This window comes from Oryzias latipes, chromosome 16, assembly GCF_053564925.1.
Source record: "Oryzias latipes strain Hd-rR chromosome 16, Olatipes_Hd-rR_3.1".
Lineage (NCBI taxonomy): Eukaryota > Metazoa > Chordata > Actinopteri > Beloniformes > Adrianichthyidae > Oryzias > Oryzias latipes.
Window position 1 is genome coordinate 18,311,783 of NC_136252.1, and position 16,674 is coordinate 18,328,456.

At 43.8% G+C, this 16,674-nt stretch overlaps 1 protein-coding gene across 8 annotated transcripts in view; it reads right to left on the reverse strand.

Moving 5' to 3' along the window:
- Positions 1-185: 185 nt before the first annotated feature.
- kirrel3l (kirre like nephrin family adhesion molecule 3, like) overlaps positions 186-16,674 on the reverse strand; it is a 32,080-nt gene continuing 15,591 nt past the window's right edge. Inside the window, exons 2-15 of one of the 8 annotated variants that reach the window (XM_004077804.5) lie at positions 12,800-12,955; positions 12,035-12,184; positions 9,336-9,493; positions 7,860-8,010; positions 7,598-7,703; positions 7,275-7,423; positions 7,068-7,195; positions 5,791-5,917; positions 4,945-5,045; positions 3,883-4,081; positions 2,997-3,104; positions 2,746-2,855; positions 2,506-2,595; positions 186-2,398 (exon numbers count right to left, since the gene is read on the reverse strand). In XM_004077804.5, coding sequence (XP_004077852.1) covers positions 1,907-2,398; positions 2,506-2,595; positions 2,746-2,855; positions 2,997-3,104; positions 3,883-4,081; positions 4,945-5,045; positions 5,791-5,917; positions 7,068-7,195; positions 7,275-7,423; positions 7,598-7,703; positions 7,860-8,010; positions 9,336-9,493; positions 12,035-12,184; positions 12,800-12,955 — 2,225 coding nt within the window. In that variant the 3' untranslated portion in view covers positions 186-1,906. Of the gene's footprint in view, positions 2,399-2,505; positions 2,617-2,745; positions 2,856-2,984; positions 3,105-3,882; positions 4,082-4,944; positions 5,046-5,790; positions 5,918-7,067; positions 7,196-7,274; positions 7,424-7,597; positions 7,704-7,859; positions 8,011-9,335; positions 9,494-12,034; positions 12,185-12,799; positions 12,956-16,674 lie in introns of all 8 variants that reach the window. The other 7 variants (XM_011485114.4, XM_078932886.1, XM_078932884.1 and 4 more) reach the window with 7 other exon arrangements.

Consider the following 16,674-nt stretch of genomic DNA (forward strand, 5'->3'; position numbering starts at 1 on the left):
ATACAGTTGTGCTTCTACCGTTTCATCTGTCTTCATTAAAAACGGAGCACCTCTCTGGGAAAAGGAAAATCAACACAGACAGTGCAGCTAATTTATGTATTCATCACTTCTGCTGCACGGGAGCTTTGTTTGTCACTCTATGCTCGCTTGTGTGCCAGGCTGATTAACTTTCAGAAAGCCACCTCTTTATCGGAAATGGTTTTATTTAAATATAAATATGTGTACAAAGGTACAAGCAACAATAGTTCATTTCAGCAAATAAAATTCTGAATACATTATTAAAAGAATGAACAAAAAATGGTAATTAGTTGTTTCCCCTCCCCCACAAAAAAGCATATAAAACTGCATTCAATGATTGATGAACAACTTTGACAGGAAACTTAGTGGAACCAAAAGAAATCAACCAAGATGGATACATGTGTATATAAAGATACTATACAATAGAGCAGCTTACACGCTGTACTTTAAGGCTTATATAAAATATAAAAATAAAGACAAGCAATGATGTTTGTCACCTCACCTTGAGTGAAATTTGTTCTCTTTTAGGCTGCCTGATAACAGCGTTTGTAGACAAATGGCAGTACAGGCGTCCATACTGACATATCCAGAAAGTGGAATGCAACAGGATCAGGTGCAGAAACTGATGTCTCGAACATGAAATGGACATGGAATAGAAACGCAGAAGAGCTTTCACAAGACATATCATTTTGCATGCAACAAAGAGAAACCATGGGTTTAGCCTTTTTGTACAGATTTTTAGACTTTTTAGGGTAGTCCTGTTTCTTGTAAACATACCAAGACAAAATGAAACTTGAGCGTGTGATCCACATTAAAACGGCTTTAAACGCCTCACTCCACCTGAGCCTGCTGAAATTGACGCTGCATTCAAGTTTAGTTCAGTTCCAGATTGCCACCTTTTTTTCCAAACAACACTTGATTGTTCTGGTAGTAATTTAATAATTTTTAGAACTGGTTAACAGCAGTAAACAACACATGGGGTTAGAACAGCAGTGTTTTAGCTTTAGCCGCCCCAGTTTGGAACCTTATCACCATCTTTGGGATGTCACAACCTTACCTTGTCCACCATATTGGTATACAGTTAAAAGCTCTCTAATACAATGAGGGCTAAAGTACACATTCTCTTTGTGGCTTCCTCCTTTATCAACTGGTAAACAACATTTTATAACCAAAAACCTGAACAATTTTCACAAGATGCTCCAGAAATACAGTTGGGGCAAGAAGAATTCAGCTGCTGATCACTCTTCTTACAGTACAGTGCCTGTAGCACTTGTCAGCAAGCCAGTTGTGCAGAATTGTTTATGCCCATCTCTGTGGATAGTTCAGTCTTCTGTTGATGATAGACACTAATGTGCTTAGAATTCCTTTCGCATGCCAACAAGACACCAAATGACAAACAACAAAGGGCTGTTAATATAGTCTTATTTCCTCTAGTATGTCTTGGCTTGTAACGTCCTCAAAGTATTCAAAAAGGCCAGGTTTGACAGTGTTGAATCGAACACTGAAAGGCAGTCAAAACCCAAACTGTTCTTGTCCACCCAAATTCAGGAGATGCTTCTGATTTTTCTCTTGGGCTGTCCACTTGCACATCGTAAATCAGATGAGGTTTCACATTGTTTTCTTTTTTTTTTTTGACTCTTTAGCAATTGGCTTAATTTTCTAGTGCAGGAGTTCTGCGGGCAGCACGATAGATCCCGTCATCCATCGTTGATTGGTTGCTTATCCCAAAACTTAAATCATAACTCCCCACAACTTCGTGCAATCAAGTCCTTGTAGGGCTGTGTAAGTAAAATTATCCATTCATATTAGTCCAACCACACAAATATGTGAGAGTGGCTATGATTATCTTCTCTCTTGTTTCTTTTTTACCTCCCCATCTTTTGTCCAGTCACACGTGAGTCTGCATGCGTTGGGAGGGCCGGCCCAAGTCGGACTGCTGTGAGGATACTTGTGAGGAGGCATAAGAAAAGCGAGACGAGCTAGACACCTTGCTGGCCTGATCTGATTGGTCATAAGCATCCACCTTCTCATAGGAAGCAGGCTTGACATAGCTGGTAAAGGCACGACCATACGTAGCAGGTAGATACGCTGAGCTGCTGTAGACGGGATCAGTAGGATATATGCTGGCTGGTTGGGCAGGCTGTTGCTGGCCAGCTTGCTGCTGTTCGTACGAGGATCTGCTCACTGTATTAGTAGAGTATCTCTGGGAGAACTCGTAGATTCGAGGCTGAGTGCCATGCTGACCGTACACTGGGCTGGGAGAGGGCAATTGCGAAGGAGTGTAGACTGGCCGAGAGTTGGGCACATACTCGGAGAATCCACCGCTGCGGATGTTGCGGTCATCATGGCCTCGTACATTGTAGTAGCCATTGGTAGGGTCCTGCAAAGAAGACAAAATAATAAATCTAAGGTCTCACAGTAGGTCAGTATCATGCAGAAGATTGGCAAAAATGTCAATATCTTCCAAGTAAATATTCAAGAGTATACCTTAATGTCGGATCTTTCATCGTCCTCCTCCTCTAAGAGGTCGCTGTGTTCTGTGCGCGATGTCCCTGGAGACTCACTGCTGTTGGGAGCCTGAGGGAAGACCAAGCATTTCTAAAGAATTACAAGAATGAAGAAGAACTTAATGGAACATGTACAGAAGAAAGTCTGAGCTTTATGTTGGAATGTTCTCCATCCACCTCTTTATCATAATAGATTAGGTGTGAATAAAACAATACCTACCATGGGTTCTTTGACATCCTCCTCATCATCGTTGCCTCGTGTGGCATTGTGATCACTGTGAACAATCTGAACTCGGATGTCACTCTTGGAGAGACGTGTGCACCTTTTACCTGCAGAAGTTGAAAAGAGCTTCACTGCCTTGATCATTTGTATATTAAATTGACCATAAAAAGTCTATTTAAATGCAAAGAAGACTGTATTAGAAAAGTTGGCCGTTTCCCCTTCTTGCGCATACTAACCATTGAGCTCACCTTTGCCTGTGTGCCTGCAGCACAGGGAGACCACCGTGATGACACAGATGAGCAAGACGCACCCTCCACCGACTGCTCCACCGACAATTATCAGTGTGGGCAAGGCCTCTGACAGCACAAGACAGAGGGAAGGTTGACAAGAGAGGAGAAGGGATGAAATGACGTTGCATGACTTAAAAGCACGTCAAAGAAAAAATATATCATGACAAAAGACAAAAAAAAAAGGAGATTCTGTCATTTGTCTTAATGGTTCTGGTAATACAGCAGTTCCTCTAGTCACATCTACAGGAAACTCTAGTTCTCTCTCAGATTATGTGGCATATGTTTGTGAGGGGAATTTCAGCATCTCACAGTCTGGCTATTGTCTCTGATCTCCCTGAAGTAAAGGTAACAAGGCCTGACATGCAATGAAGCAATAGAGAGTAATCTAATTAGAGATTCCATAAGATATCGCTGCCCCCTTCCCTGGAGACCCCGCACTACAATGTTGATGTAAATTACTGTTGAGGATCATATTTTTGGTGTCTGCTGCAAAAATGGTTTCCATGAGCATCCGTGGAAAAAGACTACTTTTTAATTTAACACCACTTAAGGTGAGGTGCAGCTGGGATGCTGATCATGGCTCTGGGACAATAATGGTGGTAGGATCCCAGCTGCAAACACATGTTGACTCCTCTAATTGACTTTTCTCCCCGATCGATATCCACATTGTGGGGCAAACATATTCATTAAAGTAGCCTTCTGCTGATTAAATCATATTGATTAGTGAAATATAATTAAGATAAGCTTAAGAGGGGAGCTGTAATCCTACCCAATCTGCTCCCTTTTAGAAAAAGGGTTGAACATTTGATTAAAATTTTTGAATGAGATGCATGTTTGAAACTACCTTGCTCCTCTAGTGTGACCAATGCCGTGCCGGTTCCAAAACGGTTCCAGGCTGTGCAATTATAACGCATCTGGAAATCCTGTGCCAGCGTCTCCGATAGCACCAAAGAGGAGAAGACCCCACGGTCACTGGTCACAGTCTGCACCGAGTAACGACCAGAGGAACCAGAAGACAGAGTCATGTCGCCAAAGGTCCACACCTGTGGAATACAGACAGTAGGGTTAAGGTGTTTTTTTATGGAAAACCACTCACCAGCTATGAAAAGCGGAGCTTCTTGTTCAGCTGTAGATCCTTGTCTGCTACTGCCTTAACACTGGTTTGTTTGTTCAGGCTGCTTTATATCTGCTGACCTTTGATGCCCTGTGTGGCTGACATGGCTCATGTTTAAGCTGCCTCTCGTGTTGGTCTGGCAGGTGATGCCCAAGGAGACTAAGGCAGCTATTCCAATACATAAGACTGAGGGAGTCCCTCCTCTACACAGTATTTGCTCAGTACAGGAGAACAAACCAAAAAATGATGTTAGTCATCTTTATAGGTCATTAAAGAAGTTTGGCATTATTGATCCAACTAAGCTAAATTGATTTGGACCAAAACCTTACATAGTTTTTGATTGTTTTGATAGTTTTCCTTGCAGTCTTTGTATCTTGAGACAAGTTGGGTTGTGAATTGGCACTCTGAAATAAATTGAATTAAATTCTCTGCTGTCTGCACACAGAGCCGGCAGGACACCTGCCTCTCACCTCCTGGTCATGCCATAATTATCTTCCCACAGCTCTGCATACGTTCAGCAGTTCAACAGGGTCAGCTGAGAAATGCCTCTTGGGCCACTAATTGAATATGGTTTGGCTGAAATCTGCAGGAAGCCAACCTTCTGCAGCTCCTTTAACTCTGCTGTTGCCTTTGTTTGTGCCCCTGTGAAAATATTTTTTTCAACAAGTGATGCTTATATGTGCTGGTGCATGAGTGTGAAGGGGAGGTCAGGGGTAAAACTCCACCATGCAGGAATGTGTGTACAAGCTTTTCACAAGTAAGTGAATGAACCACAACTAGAGATTCACTTACAATGTTATCGGGTGGGGGGCTGCTTCCCACCCGACACTCCAACTTGCCCTTGGAGTGCTTGACTGCATGCTGTGTAGCATCTGCCGTGATGATGGGTGGACCTAGAGCCATGAAAAAGAAATTGACAGGGAGCAAGCAGAGGATGAATAAAAGACAACATATTAATTATTACCACGCTGATCAATACCACATTTTCAGGAACCATTTTAAATCAATGCAGCCAAAAAAGAAGCTACTGGGCAGGAAATACACATAACCCTTTATTAAAAAAAAAAATCAGCTACAGTATTTTAAAAGTAATCTGGTACAAATAAGAGTTGTTACCTTTTAGGTATACATAAAAGGACACACATTAGGTGTATCATGTGGCTCACAAAATAGATATACTATCATAGATTAGAAAAAAACCAATGCTTTTTAAAAAAAAGCATCAGTTTATGGTCATAAAATCTAAAATTTCAAAATATTACTGCAACAAAGGCTACTATTTTTGGGTTCTGTGTCACAGGTAAAACTGATCTGAGAATACTAATTTTATGATAGGGCCATGATTTACTAACACGTGTATGTTTTGTTTTCTCTAATGCTTATATTTTAGGTTACAGGTTTTCCTATCAAACTTTAGCTTATAAAGGAATCATAAATAACATAAAAAAAAGTAATCAAGCAGCAAATATCAACTTGAAATACTTTGTCTAAGTGAAAGTTAAGTGTCCAATGACATGCAAGTGTACTGGCATATATTGTCCCGTTACTTGCAAATTCTGAAGTATCTTAAAGGAGATCTTAAATGTAGTCATTTTCAACTGAACATAAATTTTCCTTCACAAAAAAAAGACAACTCACCATTCACAGTTAGAGTGACATCTCTTTCTGCAACTCCAATGCGGGGAACAATGGCCTTGCAGGTGTATGTTCCAGCATCCTCCTGGGTAACAGCCTTCAGCTGCAGGGTGTTACCATTACTGAGCACCTAGAGGGAGATCCGGAGAGACAAGTGAGAAGTGTGTTAGAGGGAGAAAAAGTGAGAAATGAGGCATTGGTTGGAGGAGGCAGACAAAGGGAACTGGGACTTTTCATCATCAGTGGCCCAGTCTTTGTGGAGGTAGCACAGAGGTGGGCTGACCATTGTAAAAAATGTTACTGGTTGAGTTTAATTTCATTGTGAAGAGCTTTAATCACAGCATTAAGCACTCAGGCCACCGCTGAGTGGCCGTGCTGCTGGGGAGATTGTTGTAATTAAACAGTGGGGACAGATCGTAGCATACCATGTGAGTGGGCCCCAGCCTTTGGAGCGGCTGCACTCACTCACTCACTCCTTAGCTCATTGATCCCGCCATTCCATCAAGCTGCGATTAATCCATTTATCCCCACTCTGTCCTCCTCTTTTCCTCCATCTCCACCCCCCTTCTCTCTTCTTTTTTTATTTATTTCAACACACTTACAGAGTAACCCAATTAATCCATTACTCTTGGCTGGGTGAGAGACAGTGGCTGGATTAGAAAAATGCCAGCAAATTTTCCTCAGAGTGTCTAAAAGCGCTTTCTCGTTGAGATGACGACATGGCTTATGCCATCCAGCAACTGAATGCAGTGGGGCAGCAGCTCCAGAAATTATATTAGTTGCCAAGAGAAACGCCCCAAAGGAATGGCCCTTCTAATGGCTGGAAGACGTTTTGCCAGGGGAATGTAAAGTGAAGGTGGAAAAGGCCCATTTTTTCCACTTAAAAAACTGGCTTTGGGGAAATGCATAGGGAAGAGGAGAAGAATATTTTTTCATGGCTCACTTGCAGAGATCCTGCAGCAGGAGTGGCCACACATGTTGCAACTCTGTTTATCTCCACCTCGGCTCATGTCTTGACTGACTGACTGATTGACCGATTGATTGCGCTGGAAAAGAGTGTCATGTGGTGATCATTTCTTGTGAAATCTGTCAGTGGATGGACAGATTTTTGCCAGAGGCTTTAGCCCTCGGGGAGCACGCTGAGAGAGGTGTTGAAGACGTCTAAAAAGAACATGTTGGAAAATGTGTGTGGCATTTATGCCTTGGGGCCATGTGAGCATGTCTTCCTCTGAAGGAGTAGGGTAGAGGCTTACTGTCAAGATAAACCGATGACTGCTTACCACGCTGGAGCCCTGCTTTGTCCAAGCCAGGGTCAGAGGAGGGTTTCCTGTCCATGCACAAGTGAAGGCTGCATCCATCCCTATATCCACCGTCATCGGCTTGGGTTCCGAAAGAAGTCTGGGGCCAACTATAGGGAAGCAGACAGCCAGTTAGCATCAATGGAAGCTACATTTAAATCAATAAAATTTACCTTTGGACAAACTCACATTGCACATCTACCAGGGTGCTAACATTGGTGCTGCCCACAGAGTTGGACACCTCACAAGAGATGGGGTCTGTGAAGTAAGAGTAGTCCACTGTCACCTCAAGACTGTCCCCATTCGCCTCAGAGATGGGCACTCCTCCTTTTGACCACCTGCGAAGGACGGATAATTGCATTATGCCATTGCATTCATTCAGGAGAGGGCTTACTTATGCAGATCAAATGTGTCATTAGTTGGGCTCATGTCAATCAAATGCTGCTAATTGAGAGCCTAATGCAGCAGAACCTGGCATCTCAAAGATTAGCGGGTTTAAGAAAATGACAAACCTGTATCCTGTGATCTCAGGATTGGCTGAAGCAGAGCAGAGGAAGAGGACTTTGGCTCCCTCTGTCACCGTCTGCGGTTGGACGGATAACGTCACTGAAGGAGGGTCTGTTAGAAGCAAAAGCATGTGAGATTCTCACAAGACTCACCACTTAATGTGGCTTTAAGAGCACAACCACAGTAATTCACTTAGGGGGATAGTAGATCATAACATGCACTTTCCATCAGTGAGAAACCTGGCTGGTAGGCGGTTGGAGTACTCACGTTGGACATTAATAGTGACTGATGTCTGTCGTCCGGCAGGAGCAGCTGGGTTGAGAACTCTGCAGGTGTAGGTGCGTCCAGTGTCACTATCTTCTGGGATGATTGGAAGCATGCTGACAGCTGTCTCCCTCTTACCATCCTGCATTAATGTCTACAGAGGTCGGTGACAAAATAAAGCCGAAAATCAGCTCGATGGAGTACAAAACAAGTCACGATACGACACCATATGACAAAACTTCTTTTTCACGTGTGTGAAGCATTAAAATTGCAATCCTGTTCTTTGGCACGTCATCTAAATCATATATTTTATGATGCAGCTGGGGATATTGTGCTGTTCCCACATTTCTGAGAGTGTTCCCTGTCGGCGCTCCTTGTTTGTCATCATCTTTTAAATCTATTTACTGCTCACAGAAATCAATACGCCTAAGTGAGGAAAGGTGTAGATTCTCTGGCTATGGCTCAGTGCTTCCTCACTTTCTCTTGGTTTCTTATGCTTCTCCACCAAAAGAAAAGAAAAAGGATTGGCCACACTGAAAGGTGTGGGTGTGTGCCTCTTTTTTTTTTTTTTTGATGGTGATGAGAAGGAAGAGGTGTCACACATCTTTGAAAAAGGATGAGTGCAAGCTGAACCTTTTCCCCCTGACAGCCAAATCAATGGAGCAGGTCTTTCACTTCCTCAGCCAGACACACAAAAAGCATTTTTATGCTAGATCAAATCACATCACTCCCTGTCACCACCGTTCACTCGGACAAGCCTTTGTCTACACCCACTCTCACTCTGGACATAGAGTTGAAAATTTCCTCAGCTTTTCACAAAGCTCTCTCCCATGTGGACTCTAAATCTATGTCCCCGTCTATCCCTTTTCTTCCTTATATCTCATATCCTCTTCTCCCCTCTCTCTTCCAATTCTTACGACTTCCCCCTTTTCACTGCAGCCTTTCACCTCCTTAAATGTGGCGTTTAGCGTCGTTTAGCGTGGTCAGAGAGCATGAAAAATGTGACACTTTCCCAGCCGCTGCTGGCTCACGCTCCGGCGCATCTCCATTGTGTTTCTACATTGTTGTGGGTGATTTCTTCTCTGCAGAAACGCTACTGTATGAAACGCTCATGCCTGTCTGAGCTTTGGCATGCTCCAGTTATGCTCCAGTGTAGCTGCATTAGCAGGCAGTGGAGAGAGAGGGGGCAGAGGAGGAGAAGGTGGGGGGTCAGGCGTGAGTGGAAATGGGAGGGGGACTGCAGTGGGTAAGACAACAAATCTTGAGAGAGAAGGGTGGCAATAGATGTAAAAAAATAAGAAAAAATGAGAAAAATAAAATAACGCACACAGCAGAGATAGAGTATCTTACCCCGGGAGAAAATATTTCTTTTTTTTGAATATCTTTGCATTTATTTCCACCTACTGTTGCATTCTGCAACATGGTGTGGGTGTTTGCGATTGAAAGATAATGCTCTGCACAGATCTGCTCTCTCTGTACCTTGGAATAAATTGCAGTCTCCATGACCTCTCCATCTCTGTACCAGGTGATCTCAGCAGCAGGTTTGGCTCCCGAGGCTCTGCAGGTGAGGTTGTGTGGTGTGTGGGCCTTCAGACGTACAACAGGGCCACCTTCCACCACAGGGTCAGAGGGAGGAACTGTAAAGCAGCAGAAAAATATTCCTTGAAACCAAAAAGTCTTATGGCAGCTTCAGGCAAGCACAGAAGGAAAACTGGTGTTACTCTTATCTCTGTATTAATACATAACAACACCCTTTTACCGTCTGTTAACAAGGTGTAGTTTCAGACAGGAGAAAAGACCATAAAAGAGTTATTTAGAGAAAAAAGGAAACACTCAACCTTATTTATTTCCTTCTTTGGGACTAGCTTTATTGCTCTATTTGCGCTTTCTGTTGCAGAGTGATGTTTCAACTGAATTGCTTATTTCTTCATTTATTTGCATGGTTTTGCACGCACCACTGGCAAGCCAAGCGTGCCACCCCCGATGAAGGTGTATATCTCCCCAACCAATAAGGAAAGACGTAAACATGAGGTTAGAGCTGGCCTTTCTAGCACCCTCCACCAAACCAATTTCACTGTGTGTATCTGAATTGTCAGAGGTCCTTCCGCTGCCGCGGCGCGGACACTAATGGAATCCGAGAGCTAGGTGATTTTAATTTCCATGCCGATTCCCCTGACTGCACTCCCACTGTTGACTCCTTTGACTGTGCAGGATTGCTTTGGTCTCATCTGGGCGCTTTGATTTACTCACACAAGCACACACACGCACGCAGATGTAAGTAAGCGCATATGCATACACAGACAAAACAGTCTTTAACACCCATGCTGAAAATGTAAACTGCAGGTAGTGCATTTGATTTCCTTCATGTGCATGTCATGTTTACAACACTATCCATGCGCCTTCAGACTGCATTCATAGCAGAGGCAACAGTTTCTTTACACAAGTGACATGCACCTATAGAACCTTCTGTAAATGTACGTGATGGCTGCACCACTAGACACCAAGGAAGGCACATCAGTTTGGAGAGGCTCTTCGAAACTATTCATTTAGCTAAAATGTTTTTACAAACTGTGCATTACTGCAGTGCCTTGCCTTGGCAATCTGCTCTAAGCCACTCGCCACTGCAACCTCATGGAAATGGACAGACTGGAGGAGCTCTGCAGGTTTGTTATGAACTGGTCCCCATGATAGCAGTGAGTAATATGAGGAAGCAGGGCTAAATGAAAGGTCTCTGTCTGCCTTCCCTCTATTTACTAATAATGTTTGCTTCTGGGACAATTTATGTGGAATCAACAGGACTAATTAATAGAGTGATGTTCCTTCACATGCCACCAGATGCCAGCAGTGCTTTGCTGATTTCAATTCCCACAAGATCTGTCATTCCGGATCCTCAGCATGCCTTATCCCACCCTACCCCACTCCACAACCCCCACCCTCCTACCCTCGGTACGTCTGTGCGAAGAAGTAGATCACTCACATCACGTTAATGTAAAAAACGCCTTGCACTTGATAGATGTTGTGGCTCACTGCAAAATGTGCTAACTGTGCAGATCTAGACTTTCAAGCAACTATGCAAGTCATTTGTGACTGCAGCAATCACATTATCCTGGAGGAGTGCAGTCTTGATTATGGCCACTGAAATACGGTTTCCCTTTTCGCTTTGTCCCGGGCCTTGATTGGGATCTTTTAGAGAAATGTTTTCCCCTAGTAAAGCAGATTTAGAACAGCAATTCTCTCAATTGGGAAATGATTGTTTCCTCTCGTTCAGACACAGAATACATGTGTCTGAACGAGAGGGATCAAGGTAGAAGCGTTAGGTTACAGGGGACTGAGGTGAAGAAGGTGCAGGAGTTTAAGTACTTGGGGTCAACAGTTCAGTGTGATGGGGATTGTGGAAAAGAGGTGAAGAGGCGAGTGCAGGCAGGTTGGAGCGGTTGGAGGAAAGTGTCAGGAGTGTTGTGTGACAGAAGAGTGCCAGCAAGACTCAAAGGAAAGGTGTACAAGACAGTGGTGAGACCAGCTCTGCTCTATGGGTTAGAGACGGTAGCAGTGAGACAGAGACAAGAGGCTGAGATGGAGGTAGCGGAGATGAAGATGTTGAGGTTCTCCTTAGGAGTGACCAGGTTAGACAGGATAAGGAACGAGTACATCAGAGGGACGGCTCATGTTGCCTGTGTTAGCGACAAAGTCAGAGAAGCCAGACTGGGATGGTTTGGACATGTTCAGAGGAGGGATAGTGGATATATTGGTAGAAGGATGTTGGAGATGGAGCTGCCTGGCAGGAGGGCAAGAGGACGGCCAAAGAGGAGATACATGGATGTCTTAACAGAGGACATGAAGTTGGCTAACGTTAGGGTAGAAGATGTTCATGATAGGGTGAGGTGGAAAAGGATGATTCGCTGTGGCGACCCCTGATGGGAAAAGCCGAAAGAGAAAGAAGAAGAGGGAAATGATTGTTTCCAAATTATAATTATGCTTTGATATATTTTCATCTACATTGCCTTTTAAAGTGTTTACTTTTTTCTGCACAAGGAGAGTGTTGCAAATGCACATCTTTGTGCTTTGGTGTTTAGTGATGAAGAGACTTTGAGTTGACTTGTTTTTCCAAAGGTTTGCCAGCCTGCAGGCTTTGGCATGAGGGCTGGCTGTGAGGATCATGAGTGAGCTTTGTATCTTACCTAGTACAGTGAGCTTGGCGCGGTGCGAGCGCAGCCCCGCCTGTGTAGCCTGACACTCATACACCGCGTCATCCGCCAACTCCGCTGAATCGATCAGCAAGCTGTGCTCGCCTGATAGCGGGTCGCCCATTAAGGAATACCGCGTCCAGCCTGCATGAAGCCAGCACAGAGAACACAGAGTCAACCAACAATTTAACCAACAACAAACACATAATGAAAAAAGTAAAAAATAGGCAGACTTGAGCCCAGAACAAAGGCAAAAGAAATGTGGAAAAGCTCTTTATGAGGCACAAATGAAAGCACGCAGCACCTCACAGGGACAGGCATTGAGTCAGTGCAGTATGGCAGAGCAGCATGATATTGAAAATTCAACATGTGAAAGTGCTGCTGCATGAGGGGGCTGTCCTTTAAACACAGACAAACAAAGAAGAAGTGGTTAAGGCCAAGAGGAAACCTCTCCGCTTTCCCTCGACTCTGCTGCACATTTAAATGTCAGAGTGTGACAAAAGTCAATTGATTATCCACCTTCCTACAAGGCTCTTAAAATGCTAAACAACAAATTAAAGTTGGGTCTGTGCAGCAGCGGATGATCTGTCAGCTGTGCATTCTTCTCTCGCCATTCACTTGTGTAAAACCCGGTTGGTTGACAGACGGAGAGTTGATTTCTAATGAAACCTGGAATTGATCGCAACAAGACAGAGACAGACTCGGAGGGCAATAAATAAAGTGGAGGGGGAGAAGAAGGTAAAGGGTTAGTGATAGTACCTGGTAAGTCTCTTTCTCCACCCAGTGCCAAGCCATCTTTGGTCCACTGTACCATTCCTCTGTATCCCACAATGACACAAGGTAGAGTCACTGACTGGCCTGACACCACCACCTGGTCTTGGGGCTGCTGAGAGAAGTAGGCAGCTTGAGTGGCTGCTGGGAAGAAGAAAAAAATAGAATGTTATTATTTCTTACAATCAGCTTTTTCAATAATGGAAGATGGAAATGTATTTAAATTCACTAAGTGAATAAAAAAAAAAACAAGAGCAAAATATGGCAGCAAGGTTGTCCAGTGCCAGCAGATAAGCAAAATGAAACTTTCGCTTAAGTGGATCTAGAAAAATGGATGAACTAAGTAGGGGGAAAAAGCAGACGGTCATGTACTGCACAGTTCTTTCTTCCTGTTATGACACTTGCTAAGAAAATTAACAAGGCTGACATGTGGGAAAATATTAGATTTCCTATGAATGTGGCTTCTAAGAGACAGAAACAGCAGAGCCCCATAACTTATTTAACCGTTTCCAAAGACCATATGGTTATGTGCACACTGACATGAAACAAACGCATTTCTGGGGAGAAAAATCTGCCACTTTTTCCATGTGCTTTTGGTAAAAATGGATGTTAAACAATCAAAACTCCATTAAAGTTCCCAAGGGACCCATGCGTTTGAGCCTGCTGAAAGTCAGCGGAGACACCTGCCTCTGCTTCGCCGGCGTGTTTAAGTGAGGCGCACAGCCTCTCCGGATTGGCTGGCTTACATTCACACAGCAAGAGGCGCAGCGTGAGTACAAATACACAACTCCGACTGTTTGTGCCACTATTGCTTAAGATTGAGTATTACAAATCCTACTGGCAGGGGGAGATGGCAACACTCCAGAGGTAACTAATCCATAGGGGAAGGTAGGAGGTGAGAGGGAGGGGCAGTTGGTTGGTTATCTAAGTAGGGGTGTCTGTGTGAGTTGGAAAAAGACTTTAAAAACCTTCCCTCATTCTTTATCTCTACTTCTTTGTTGCTTGGTGGAGAAGGAAAGGGGACAAAAGAAGATAAAGACGGTTCTTTTAAGCCCCCCCCCCCTCCGACACACACACAAACACACACCTCAACTGCTTCTTTTGGTGAGTATACTTAAACAGACAGGGTTGCCCCCCACACCCCCTTCCAAGGCAAAGAAAGGCTGTGAAAGGAGGGCAACATACGGCGGCCAGAGACGCGCTATTGTCCCCTTGTCCCTCTCATTTAATAGGCCTCTTCATTTCCAATCAATCCTGCTAAATGCAAGTTTAATAGCTTTTCAATAGCAGCTTTTCCCCCCAGAGGGTAGTTGGGATTTTCTCTCTGTCTCACCCCTTTTTTTCTGTCCCTGCCCCCCCCCCCCCCCCCCCTTTATTTTTTTTCAAAAGAGGGGCTTCCGAGGTAGTTGGCAGAGTTTATTCTGCACTCAATTACCCACTTCATCTCAGGGTGCACTGTGGGCTGATCCTTACTCCTCGCCTGCCTCACCCTTCGCGCCCTCCCGCCAGCGTCACACAGCAGCACAATTAAAGCGGCCAAACAATGAGCTCATCAGGAACGTGAGTCCTCCATATCTCAGACCGTTGTGGTTCTCACACAAAGCTGTAAATGCCATTTTCACACACACACACATTGTCTTATGCTGTTCAACTAGGCCAAATGAGGATTTTAAGAGATATCTGATCAGAGAGAAGTTTGCAAATTCTCCCTCTCTGTACATCAATTTTCCGGTGGGATTTAAACGGCAAAGGAGCCGTGGATGCAAACAGGTGTAGACTGTATGTGTGTCACGCACAGCGGATCAAAAGAGGCCAATTTGAAAGCGTCAATGAGAAGTGAAATGTCTTTGCTCTCAGGCTATTAGGCATTTAGCGAAGGCTGGAATTTTCCCATCATACCTTTAAAAAATGCTGTTTCCACAGTCTCCCTGCCTGTCCCTAACATCCAGCCTTCACGGGGATGGAGTGTTTTTCGTTTTCTCACTCTGCAGAGCGACCTGGAGTTTTTTTTTTCCCTCTTTGTGCCTGCAAGTGTTCAAACTCTGATTACAAATAGGTCTATTTCTTTTTTTTTGCAATGGATATTAATCTGCTGTAGAAGTTGCTGGTTTGGATGGGTGAGTTGAGTCGCATTTCTTTAACTCACAAATTCTCGTGTTTAGAAATAACACAGCAATTACTGGCATGTGCACACACCTATGTCAAATATAGACATATAAATCTGTACAAATATAGTACAGACCGTGCTGTGTATGTCTTCATTCTACGTGATTCACGGCTCTCCTCATCCTTTATTGAAAACGATCAACAGAACATCTCCACTGGCTAATGACTCATGCCAGATTCCTTTAATTCCTCCTTGCTGAATTAGACAATTCCTTGACGGTGTATTAGCAGCTTAATTACATGAATACATTTCTGAAGGGGGGAGAGAGAAGGAACCAGACAAAATTAGTGGAGGAGAAGCAGTCAGAAGATGTGAGGAGCTGTGGGTGTGAAGAGGTTTGTTCTCTGTGTGCTGCAGTGTCACGTACTGTGAAGAACACCAGCAAACGTCACCATTTTTTTTTGGGAGTGTTTTCTTTTTCCACCAGACTGAAAGAAGCTCGCCTTATTGGCTCCAGCTGAATCGCACACATAAAGAAAAACCTAAATCCCCTTGAAATTCTTACATTTCCGCAGTATGTTAGCACCATTCTGACGGAAATCATGTGCAGGTAAATATGGATGCAGATGATTATAGTTGCATCCATTTAACGTCACATCACATTATCACTGAAATTACATTATGTAGATCTCTGGCATTTAACAAAAACTGAATTTTCTTGTTCCCTACATTGCTTAATGTATGATGCTCCTGTTCTTCCTTAGTAACAATATCAACATCAAATTTTCTCAAAATAACAACAATATTTCAAACTATGGACGCTGAAAAGTTTACGTTTACGTGCATTGCTGCATGGCAGTTTGAGCTATGTCTGTCCGAAAATGTGCTGTGTATGCTCAGGCCAGTGTGCCATAGTGTAGAGGACAGGGCAGTGTTAATAGGGGAAGCAACTTGTCAGGCACTGGAGGGTACATTTAGCAGCTACTTTGACACTCTGACTTCGCTGTCACATGGCTGGAGATAAGTGGAGAGCACCCTCTCAAACTTGACCACCATCCATTAAATGGCTTAGAGCTGACCCTGGCATTGCCTGCACCGCCCACCTCTCTCACACACACACACACACACACACACACACACACACACACACACACCCTCCTCCCTTTCATCAGAACTGATAAGGATACGCTCACATTAGGAGGGATCAAAAAGAAAACAGACAGATGTCTGCAATGATCCGTCCACGACTGGACATCTGCCTTGTTGGATTTACTGCAGACTGACGTTCTAAGTGAGTGTGCGGGCTGCAACCGAGTGTGTGTGTATGTGTGAGTGCCAAACATGATGCTAAAGACTGGGAAAGATAATAGCACAGCATTTGACCTTTAGATAAAATCTGAATCCCTCTCAGACTGTGTTTCTGCCATTGAGTCACCACAGTAACCATCAATGAAAATAATGCATCTAAGGTTAGAAGTTAATTCATTCTAGTTTAAACATAAAGTAACAACAGCTTTGACATTTAGGTTATTTAGTTGCTGTTTTGCAATAACCAACTGCATATGAAGTTGAGTGGCAGACTGTTGAGGGTTTTTTCTTTTTCAGCCCTGCTTTTCTTCCACAACTTCGTTCCCTGCAAGGCTGATATTAGTGCTATCCACTTAGATGGCCAGTTTGTTCTGAGAAGTAATAATTAGAGACGCTGGATGAAATAACTACTTGCCTTTTGGCGCTGAGTGGCAAATGTAAAATCTAA